This window comes from Pezoporus occidentalis, unplaced genomic scaffold, assembly GCF_034315485.1.
Source record: "Pezoporus occidentalis ecotype Australia unplaced genomic scaffold, CSIRO_AGI_Poc_V1 ctg944, whole genome shotgun sequence".
NCBI lineage: Eukaryota > Metazoa > Chordata > Aves > Psittaciformes > Psittacidae > Pezoporus > Pezoporus occidentalis.
Window position 1 is genome coordinate 11083 of NW_026916309.1, and position 11645 is coordinate 22727.

The 11645-nt window shown below is 45.1% G+C and overlaps 2 protein-coding genes and 1 pseudogene across 2 annotated transcripts; 2 read left to right on the top strand and 1 right to left on the bottom strand.

The window, feature by feature from the left end:
• Positions 1-515: 515 nt before the first annotated feature.
• LOC134157354 (olfactory receptor 5F1-like) lies at positions 516-1819 on the bottom strand. The gene is given in 2 exon segments (XM_062606203.1): positions 516-1496; positions 1499-1819. Coding segments are annotated over 2 exon segments (936 nt in total). The 3' UTR covers positions 516-881.
• Positions 1820-6187: 4368 nt separating this feature from the next.
• Positions 6188-7147, top strand: LOC134157352 (olfactory receptor 8U3-like). Its single transcript, XM_062606202.1, has one exon. It carries the CDS (start codon positions 6188-6190, stop codon positions 7145-7147), a length of 960 nt encoding a protein of 319 aa, XP_062462186.1.
• A 2094-nt stretch (positions 7148-9241) lies between these two features.
• Positions 9242-10421, top strand: LOC134157353 (olfactory receptor 5AP2-like; annotated as a pseudogene).
• The last annotated feature ends 1224 nt before the right edge of the window (positions 10422-11645 follow it).

The window sequence follows — 11645 nt, forward strand, 5'->3', positions numbered from 1 at the left end:
GGCAATTTATTCCAGTGCCTCACCACCCTAACAGGAAAGAATTTCCTCCTTAGATCCAATTTAAACTTCCCCTGTTTCAGTTTTAACCCGTGACCCCTTGTCATAGAAAAAGCACTTTGAAGGATTAAAGCGCAGCAGGGAAATCTTCAAATACCTTTGAACATTCTTTGATGGGTGGTTGATCAGGGAAGAAAATTCCGAGAAGCTCCTCTCCAGCTTCCCTGTTTCCTGCAGCTTTAGGGAACTTTTCTTCCTCCTCTCTCCTCCAAGCCCCCTTGGTCTGCTCTGTGTGTTCTTCTGCATGCTCCCATCTGTCATGGGGATTACCTGGAAGCACTGAAATTCACCTTAAGTCCATAGATCACATCTCATGGCTGGAAGAGGTACAGCACTTGGTAGAGCGTCCACCATACTGGTGAATGATGTCCCAGCTGTAAGACACCACAAGTGGGCTCTTGAAAAGACAGCTGAGAAAATAGTCCAAGTCCTCAGCAGAAATCTCATAAATGGGTTATTTTAACAGGACTGAGCCTTGTCATCATATTTCCCTTCAAGAAAGAAGCGATTTGGGGTTGCTTAAGCAATGGCAGGTACATAGGAAAATCCAACACATTCTTGCCTTCAAATATTCGGGAACAAGTTGGACATTTTAGCATGTTTCATCACAAATCAACCTTTGGTGGCTCTTCAGTGAGTATGTGTTTCTCCTGTTATGAAATACACAATCAAGAGGCAAATGTATAGCAAATTACTCCCACATCGATAAAGCTGGTCTACAAAATGGACAATAATATATAGAAGTATCATCACAGCTTCTCTCCAACCTCAAAAAGACTCAAAAACACCAACCCCACTCCCATCACTAAGTGTCAAACCATTTACTACTTTGGCAGGGAAATAATCGTTCTCCCCACTGTTCTCTTCAGAGCACTCTTTACCTCCTTGTTCCTCAGGCTGTAGATGAAAGGGTTCAACATTGGGGTCACCGTGGTGTAAAAGACAGAAACTATTTTGTCCCTGCCCACGTTGTAGCTGGAGCTGGGCCGTAGGTACGTGAAGATAAGGGTCCCATAGAAGATGGTGACAGCCACTAGGTGGGATGCACAGGTACCAAAAGCTTTGCCCAGCACAGAGCCTGTCCTCATGACGGTGAAGAGGATGTGGCCATAGGAGATGAGGATGACTGATATTGTGGTGATCTCATTGAAGCCCCCAAAAGCAAACAGCAACACTTGGTTGAGGGAAGTATCAGAGCAAGCCAACTTTGAGAGTGGTGGCCCATCGCAGAAGTAGTGGTCAATGACACTGGGGCCACAGAAGGACACCCTCAATGCAAAGCCTGTGAAGACGGCTGAATTAAAAAGCCCAACTGCATAGGACCCAGCTAAGAGGGAAACACAGACCTTCTTGGACATGAGGATGGGTTAACGCAAGGGGTTGCAGATGGCAACATAGCTGTCATACGCCATCCCAGCCAGGAGGCAGCACTCTGTGATTGCAAAACAGCATCGAAATAGAGCTGTAGGAAGCAGCCAGCAAAAGAAATAGTCTTCCTTTCAGACAAGAGGTTCAGCAGCATTTTGGGTGTCACCACAGAGGAGTAGCACAGATCCAAGAAGGACAAGTGGCTGAGGAAGAAGTACATGGGGCTCTGAAGCTGGGAATCGAGCCAGACTGCAGCAATGATGCCAAGGTTTCCTATCACAGTGGTGACATAGATGAGCAGGAAAAGCACAACGAGGGTAACCTGGAAGTCGAGGCAATCTGTGAACCCCTTGAAAACAAACTCTGTCACCGTAGTCTGGTTTTCCCAGGCCATCAGTGTCCAAGAGGCTCCCAGTTCCCAGGCAGCAGGGTGGTTTCCGTGGGCTTGGTTATGATGGCTTAATCCCTTGCTTAATTATTAGTGGGGTTTAAGCCTGTACTCTGTAGATAATGAAGACATTCTCTAATGAAACACAGCCAGGCACCTTGGCAGGATGCTTAGGTGGTCCACAACCACCTGCCCATGCAGGGAGTCACTGACTACATCTACCACTCAGGCTCTTAGACCAAGCTTTGAATGTATCTTCTATCTTCACACACCGATTTCAAAGGAAGTCTGAAGCCAACAAAACAAGTTTTCCCTTGGACATCATGGTGGTCTTCATTATGTTTCCATCTGCCTGCAGTCTTCTCCACATTAAGGGAAGAGCAGCTCAGGTTGACGGCTCTGATAATACAGAGTAAAGAAATATTAACTTTCATGCTGCTTTTCAGGTTGAAGATGTCCCAGAGACTCTTTTCATTACCCCAGGTAGCTCAGAGTCTGAATTTGTTGCTCCTTAGTCTAAGTGCTCAGAAATAAAAGCAATATGTTGGTTTTCATTAAAAACAACTGATTAATAACAAGGTTAGTGGCTACTTTGGGGCTAAACTGCATCTCAATAACTGCTCTCATCTCCTAAGAATAAATACCTAGAAGAGAGAGACAGGCATATGAATTTATCTTTGCTTCTCCAGTATCTTCCAGCTTCACTGGTGACTTGTTAAAAATGTGTTTTCCCCTTTAATTTCTATCATTCAACTTACATCTTAAGCAAACAGCAAATACTTTCAAGCAACTGATTTCCTGCCAGATTAAGGTCAGGAAGTAAAACTTCCTTTTAGAAAGGATTTATAACATAACCATGTGTCTCAAACACAGACATTTGAGAGGAGTTTAAAACTAGTTCCACCACCATCCCCCAAAACAGTACCTGAGATGCCACTTCTGGTTTCCTGTTGAAGACCCCGCCTGTTTCAGGCTGAGCTATTATTGTGCCTACCTCTTGTTCCTTTCTCCAAGGAAATCATTCAAAGACAGAACCTGCACCTTGTCATTGCTGAGGGGAACTAGAAAGGCAACAATACAGACAAATAGAGCATATCCTATTGAAATTGTCTATGCTGATCTCTTAAATAGGATAAAATACATCCCCAAAAAGGATTGTGTCAGGACAGGGGGTAAATACATAAGATACTAGACATTTCTTCTGTACATGTTCATATTGGTCCCAGTATAACCATTACCACTAAGCAAGGAGATGTTTGCAAAGAGAAAAGGCAATTTAAGCTCCTGTGACAATCACTGCTACATTCCTTTGATATTGCCTCTAAGCAGATCTTCCTTGCCTGTTTGCATGACTATTACACAGAAGCATCTCTGTCTTGATAGTATTTTTCCACCTTCCAGCTTGCTTTATATACCAGAGCTTCAGAGAAGAAATTTTGTGATTCTATGAGGCTGTGCTTCACCATTCCATGAAATCCTCCAAGTTTCCTTTCCTTCCCTGTTTAGTTCTACATGGTGTTGCCTGTCCATGTATGGCTGTGTCTCCCAGAGGCTCCTGTCTTCACTATTTATTGCTTTCCAGCTTAGATGGTTGACATAAGCTGCCAGCAGTCTCATTGGGCACATCACCCCATGCTAATTTTGTTTTCTCCCCCCCTTCAAATATAATTGGAAAGTTGTCTTAGGGACTTCACAAGTCAGGCATCTGGAGCTATTACTGCCTCAACCCATGATATGGGCTGTCTTCTGGGAGCCAGAATACACTGAAATCAGAAATTGCTGTGAGGTTATTGACAAAGAGCATCTCTTAGTGATGACATCTCAGCACCTTGTAACTACAGAAACCCTCAAGCTGGACAACTTTATGAGCTTTTACTAAGACTGGAAACCCATTACCAAACCACAGTGTTACCCACCTACTCAAAAACATCATTCTACAATTGTATTTGGAAAATGGAGGTGATACTAATGACCGGAGAATAACACTCGAGTATAAAGTTCAATTGATCACTCTATTTCCCTCACTGAATAGACTATCTCCTATTGTGCCCATGCAGGGATATGGTCTGGATGGAGAGGGACTGCCAGAGGAGTGAGCAGTGGCTGGGCTGTTGGGTGCAGAGGGTAATGTGTTCTACTCTGCAGGAACATGGGGAGTGCCACAGGGGTTTGTCTCCTTTATCTATCAAAATTGAACCAAAGGAGAACACCCTGGTGTGCAGGGACCATCCCACGGTACCTGAGCAAGAGAAACAGCAGGAACAGAGACCTAGGCCAAGTTCAGCCAAGATTCCACAGCATCAAGCAAGTTGGGGACTATGAGGCAGGTCCAAAACCAAGCCAACACAGGTCAAGTCAATCCCCTGGTAAGGTTTAGGTCCAGCAATTGCTAGGAAAGTCCATAAGAAACCTCAGATCACCCTCAAAGTATTCCATAGATGTGCACAACTCCTGCTAAAATGGAAACAAAAACTCAAATATAGTCCAACCACCTTGGGCTGAGCTTAAACAGAGATGGGGGGCAAATGGGCCGAGGGTGGGAGTGGAGCCCCAGCTGAGTCTGCTCAGGGGGATAAAGGCCTATTAGCTCACCCTGGGACAATTCATCCTTGCCTCAAATGCCCATTTCTCACCCTTGAATACAGTGGAAGCCCTAAAGCACAAGCTCAGGTGTTGGACATTCAGGCACTACACGTGGATAATCCCACAGGGGATGGAAAATTGGGCACTCAAGTGTGCAGAGGGGCAGCAGCAGCTCCATAGATGGAGTCACTTGTACTTCATGTTGCATTTAGGGACCCTCTGCAAGATCTGAAATGTCTCTAAACCCATTCTCATTCTGTTGACAAGGTCAAACTGAAAACTTTGTATGGTCCACAGGTATGTCAGAAGCATCCTGTGAGCTGCTGATCACTGCTTCTGTGTAGCTGCGCTCAGGAATGGCTCATCCACATCATGTCTCAGATGCCCAAGCACCACAATGCCTTTCAGAAGTGATTTCACACCCTTTGCTTTTTCCTTCTCTTTGTTTTCCTCTGGTAAAGCATGAGCAGCCCTGGAGGCTTCCTCCCAGGAGAGCACATGCAACTGTATTTACAGCCCCAGCACCACAAGCTGGGCTCTTGGAGTCTGGCAGGAACTCACCTCTCCTCACATCAGGTGCTTAACAGAGCTGATGCTGGCACACAGATGTTCTCTGCTGCGTTGCGGATTAACCCTTGGCTCCCATCACTCGGTGGCAGAAGGAAGTCACAGGAGGTAATGCCAACACAAAGCAGAGCCTCACCTTCATTGAAGCAGTGGTATTTCTTCTTCATGTCCTCATATCCTCTATGGGAAAGCTGCATCAGAAATCAACCTTACCAGTGTGTTTTTTCTTTATAATTAGAGGGAGCAATGGTGAATGCAGGTTGTTTTCTTTCACATAGGCAGCAAAAGAAAGATGCACCAATTTATTCAAGAGTTAAATGAGGATTAATCTTATTTTCTTATAAAGAAATGCAGCATTGCAGATTGTCAGCAGAATATAGTCACTAACAAATAAGTACATTGTAACATCAACTCCTTTTTAATGCAAGCAGCTTAATGCTCATAGGTTTAGGATGCTTCGGTGTGCTGGAGCTCAGAAAGGTATAAATCATGTGAATTTTATCTGTTATGAATAATCTCAAATAGCTTAATAAATGTGATTTGGTGACTGGAATGATAACTAAAAGCCAAGGGAAAATGTGTGCAGTTTATTCATGTGTAAGATGGATTTCACTAGGACTGGGACTTTCTTTCCCCCTGAATTACATGCGCTACTATGAGGTTTTCAGGTGTCTTCTGACCAAATTAACTCTGAATACTGAAAAGTGAAAGTGAAGAAAGATCTAATTCTTTTCTTTAATCTGAAAACACATGTGCTTGAATAAATTCATAGTTTTAAGAGTCCTAGCACTGAAAATAGCATTTGTGCCTTGAATGCAGTCCATGTTCTTTTCAAGATACCTCAGTTGAATAACATAAAATATATATAATTTGGGTTAGTTAATATAGTAGAATATACAGTGATGTGGCATTAAACTGGTCACTGTTTGGATTAAAATATGGTCCAAAAGTGCCTAAATAAATCCATCGTTTTTAAGTGTTAGAGCATAGAAAACCAAAAATGCCATTTGTTACTTCAGTGTGCTTCCTGTTCTCTTATAAATACACTAACTGAAAACCAAAAACCATACGATTTTGGGTTAAAAATATAGCACAGTATATGAATTCAACCAAAATGTGGCACTTACAGTGGTGATTGACTGTAGTTAAACACGGTCCAAAAATGAATCTCCATTTTTAAAAAAATGTTTCTCTTCCTTTTGCCTCAGCAGGTAACACCAGATCATGGGAGGAAATCAAACCCAGATTAAATTCATCCTTTCAGGAATTACAGACAGCCCGGGTGCTCAGATCCCTCTGTTCGTGTTGTTTCTGCTGAATTACATTGTCATTTTGATGGGGAACTTCGGCATTATCATCTTGGTTCGGGTGTCTTCCAGCCTCCAGACCCCCATGTACTTCTTCCTCTCCCATTTTGCCTTCACTGACATCTGCTATTCCACAGTCATCTCCCCCAGGATGCTGGCAGACCTGTTATCAGAGGACAAAACCATTTCTTTTCTTGGCTGCATGATGCAGTCTCAAAGCTTTACACACTTTGCTGTTATTGAGTGTCACCTGCTGGCCATGATGGCCTACGACCGGCACGTTGCTATCTGCCAGCCCCTGCTTTATGTGACCATCATCTCCAGACGCGTCTGCTGGCAGCTGGTAGCATCATCCTACCTATTCGCCTTCCTCAGTGCCATCATCTGCACATGGTGCGTGTTTGGAGGCTCCTTCTGCGGTCCCAACCGCATTAACCACTTCTTCTGTGACGTTGTTCCTGTGCTAAAGCTCGTGTGCTCTGACACACACAGCAGTGAGATGGTCATCTTTGCCTTCGTCACCATCAACGTAGTGGGCACGAGCGTTATCATTTTGCTCTCCTACATCTCTATCATTTGCAACGTGCTGAGGGTGTGCTCAGCACAGAGCAGGGCCAGAGCCTTCCATACATGCACCTCCCATTTGATGGCTCTTGCCTTGTTATATGGGTCAGCATTCTTCATGTACCTACAACCTCCATCTAGCCACAGGAGCCTGGATAAGGTGGCCTCCATCCTCTATGCTGTGGTCAACCCTATGCTTAACCCATTTATCTACAGCCTGAGGAATAAGGAGGTGAAGGAGGCTCTGATCAAGTGCAGGAGAAGGTTCTTCAACCACTGGCAACACAGAAGAGTTGTATTATCCACGACATGAAGATTTCATGTCAAGTGAGAAAGCTTATGGGGCACTGAAACAATGGGATTTTCCACTAATCCTCATGACTTTATGTAGGTTCTTACACTGTTCCTGCACAAAAGCCAATGACAGTATTGGATGAGAAAGAGACTCCCCCAAATCACATCTGCATTGGAAGGAACCCAAAGGAACGGCAACCTCAAACTTCATTACATTTTGCTGTTATCCACCTCTAGGAAGAATTTACCCTCAATTATTCCAGGCCTCTTCTCACAGGAAACACCAATCTGCTTTACTCGGTTACAACTTTTGTCACTGATAAATATCTATTTTTTTTTTCAAGATTTTTGACCTTGTCCCTCAGCTCCAATAAAATTCCTCACTCTTACCTGTGAGCTCTTTATTAAAGCTGCTGGGATGGGAGGGAAGAGGCAGTGTAGTTTTACATTTGCTTGCTGAAAAAGAGTCAGAGAAAAGGTTACAAAAGATTCATGGCATTTGTTTGTGCTGTTCAAAGAGAAGAAGCTGGTGGGAATCAAGGTCTCAAGCTGCACCTTTGAATATGAAGAGGAATCCCTCCCCAGGAAATCGGACCAGAAAACAACACTTGACTGTAATATTGAATTTCTCACTTTAATTTCCCTCACTGAATAGACTATCTCCTAAGTTGCCAATGTAGAAGTATGATCTGGGTGGAGAGGGACTAGCAGAACAGTGAGCACTGGCTGGGCTGTTGGGTCTAAACCCACTCTCATTCTGTTGGCAATGAGAGTTAGAATGCTTAGCATAGTCCACAAGTATGTCAGAAGCATCCCAAGAGCTGCTCATCACTGGTGCTGCTGTGTGGCTGTGCTCAAAGACAGCTCATGCACTCCATGACTCTCAGATGCCCAAGCACCACAATGCCTTTCAGGGGTGATTTCACACCCTTTGCTTTTTGCTTCTCTTTGTTTTCCTCTGGGAAAGCATGAGCAGCCCTGGAGGCTTCCTCCCAGGAGAGCACAGGCAACTGTATTTACAGCCCCAGCACCACAAGCTGGGCTCTTGGAGTCTGGCAGGAGCTCACCTCTCTTCACATCAGGTGCTTAACAGAGCTGATGCCTGTGTGTGGATGTTCTCTGCTGCACTGGGGATAAACCCTTGGCTCCCATCACTCGGTGACAGAGGGAAGGCACAGGAGGTAACATCAACACAAAGCAGAGCCTCACCTTCAGTGAGGCAGTGGGTTTGCTTCTTCATGTTCTCTCATCCTCTTTGGTAAAGTTGTGTCAGAAAATAGCCTTACCAATGCGGGTTTTCTTTATAAGAAGAGGGAGCAATGTCTGATTCAGGTTGTGTTTCTTTTACATCAGCAGCTAAAGCCAGATGAACTGGTTTATTCAAGAGTTAAATGAGGATGAATCTTATTTTGTTATAAAGAAATGCAGCATTTCAGATTGTCAACAGAATATGGTCACTAACAAATCAGCCTTTGGAATCAGCCTCTTATAACACCAACTCTTTTCTAAGGCAAGCAACATAATGCCCATAGGTTGAGAGTGCCTCAGCGTGCTGGAACTCAGAAAGGAAGAAATCATGACTTTAGCAATGTGAATTTTATCCTTTTTGAATTATGTATAACACTTTGATAAATGCGATTTTAAGACTGGCATTAGAACTAAAAACCAAAGGAAAATTCTGGAGGTCATTAATGCGTAAGCTACGATTTCAATGGGAATGTGACTTTCTCTTGCTCAAGGTTTATGTGTGCTCCTATGAGGTTCCTCTAAGCTGTCTTCTGACGCAAACTGCCTCCAATCTGAAAGTGAGTAAAGATCTGATTCTTCACTCAAACCTGAAAAGTCAAGTTCTTGAATAAATCCATAGTTTATGTTTCTCAGCATAGAAGAACAAAAATGGCATTTTTTGCTTCATCACACTCTCTGTTCTTTCTAAATACCTCAAATGAAAACAAAATCATATAATTTGGGTTTAAAAAGTACAATACAAAATATTAATTCCACCAAAACATGGCAGTTAAACTGGTGATCGATTGCACTTAAATGTGGTCCAAAAGTGAATTTCTGTTTGCAATGATTTTGAGGTTTTCCTTCCTTTTGCCTTGGTAGGTAACACCTGGTCATGAGAGGAAATCACACGCAGACTAAATTCATCCTGTTGGGAATTACAGACAGCCCATATGCGCAAGCTCCTCTTTTTGTCTTGTTTCTATTGATTCACATTGTCACTTTGGGGGAACTTTGGCATTATCATCTTGGTTCGGGTGTCTCCCAGCTGCCATACCCCCATGTACTTCTTCCTTACCCATTTTGCCTTCACTGACATCTGCTATTCCACAGTCATCTGCCCCAGGATGCTGGCAGACCTGTTATCAGAGGACAAAACCATTTCTTTCTCTGGCTGCATGATGCAGTTCCTCATTGTTGCAGAATGACTCTAAGAGCAGAACCATAGAGTTCTGGAGGACTGTGCAAGCAAGGCAGGGGGTGGCCCCCACAGGTGGCCGGGGACCGGACCTGGGAGGAGAATGTGTAGGAAGCTGTGGGGGCTAACCAATACTGTTATGCCAAGAAGGAGTGGCTGAATACCACTCCTATATATGTGTGAACTGCGTCACAAATAAACTAGAAGTTGCTTATCACCCATATTGGGTTGGCTTGTCTGTTTCTCCTCGCCGCTTACACCTCACCTTTGTTTTCTTTGCTACTATTGAGTGTCACCTCCTGGCCATGATGGCCTACGACCGGCACGTTGCTATCTGCCAGCCCCTGCTTTATGTGACCATCATCTCCAGACGCATCTGCTGGCAGCTGGTAGCATCATCCTACCTATTCGCCTTCCCAACCGCATTGACCACTTCTTCTGTGACAAAGTTCCTGTAGTAAAGCTCGTGTGCTCTGACACCCACAGCAGCGAGATGCTCATCTTTGCCTTCGTCACCATCAACGTAGTGGGCACATGCGTGGTCATTTTGCTCTCCTACATCTCTATCCTGCGCACCTTGCTGAAGATGTGCTCAGCACAGAGCAGGGCCAGAGCCTTCCACACCTGCGCCTCCCATTTGAGGGCTGTGTCCATATACTTTGGGTCAGCATTCTTCATGTACCTACAACCTTCTAGCCATAGGAGCCTGGATAAGGTGGCCTCTGTCTTTTACACCGTGGTCACCCCAATGCTCAACCCATTCATCTACAGCCTGAGGAATAAGGAGGTGAAGGGGGCTTTGCTGAAGTGTGTGAGGACGCTGCTCAACCGCTGGCAACATACAAGACTTGTATCATGCAGGACATGAATACTCTACATCAAGTAAGAAATTCTAAACTAATGGGATTTTCCTCTAATCCTCATGACTTTATACATCTTCTTTCCCAGTTCCTACACAGAAGTCAGTTACCTTGTGTCGTGGTTTAAACCCAGTCAGGTAGCTTGTTCACTCACTCCCAGTGAGTGGTGCCGAGCTGACAACAATCGAGGTCCGTGTCCGTCTTCCCCCCCTGCCTCCCCGCACCGGGGCTCTCCCCTTCCCCGCTCCCGGAGGAACGGGGAGGAGGATCGAGAGAGTGCAACTCCTACGGGTTGAGACAAAAACAGTCCAGCAACAAATCACCACCGCTACTATCAGCTACAACAATGATAAGGGAAAATAACAAGGGAAGAGAATACGATACCACCGGCCAAGAGAAACGAGCTCCACCCGGAAACCCCTGTCCTTCCGGGTCACTCCCAGTTACCCCTCACCCCGGGCATGACGTGCTGTGGTATGGAATACCTCCCCGGCTAGCCCGGGTCAGGCGCCCCGTCTCTGCTTCCTCACAGCCTCCCCTCCTCCCTGGCAGAGCATGAGCCTCACAGAGTCCTTGGTCAGGGTAAACATCACTTAGCAACAACCGAGAACATCGGCTTCACCAACACTGTTCTTAAACTGGAAGTCAAAACACAGCACTGTACCAGTTAACACAAAGGAAAAACATGACTGCTACTGCGGAACTGTCCTGGGTTCAGCAGTAGCACTCATTTTTCCCCTTCTTGGTAGCTGGTGCAGTGCAGTGTTTTGACTTTCAGCTTGGGAACAGAGCTGATAGTGATGTTTAGGTTTGGCCAAGGACTTTGTGAGCCTCATGCTCTGCCAGGGAGGAGGGGAAGCCAGGAGGAAGTAGAGACAGGACACCTGACCCAAACTGACCAATGAGGTATTCCATACCACAGCACGTCATGCCCAGGATGTAACTGGGAGTTAGCCGGAAGGGCTGGGGGACTGCAGGGTTGGAGGAGGTATCGGTCAGAGCTTGGTCGGGCTTGGGGGGCGAGTTATCGGTCGGCTGGTGGTGAGGTGTTGTATTCTCTTCCCTTGTTATTTCCTTTATCATTATTATCATTGGTGGTAGCAGTAGTGATTTGTGTTATACCTTAGTTACTAAACTGTTCTTATCTCAACCCGTGGGAGTTGCATTCTTTTTGATTCTCCTCTCCGTCCCTCCGGGAGCAGGGGGAGGGCAAGAAAGGGGGGGAAGTGAGC

Coding starts and splice junctions, on each gene's coding strand:
- LOC134157352 (XM_062606202.1), top strand. CDS start 6,188: ATGGGAGGAAATCAAACCCAGATTAAATTCATCCTTTCAGGAATTACA.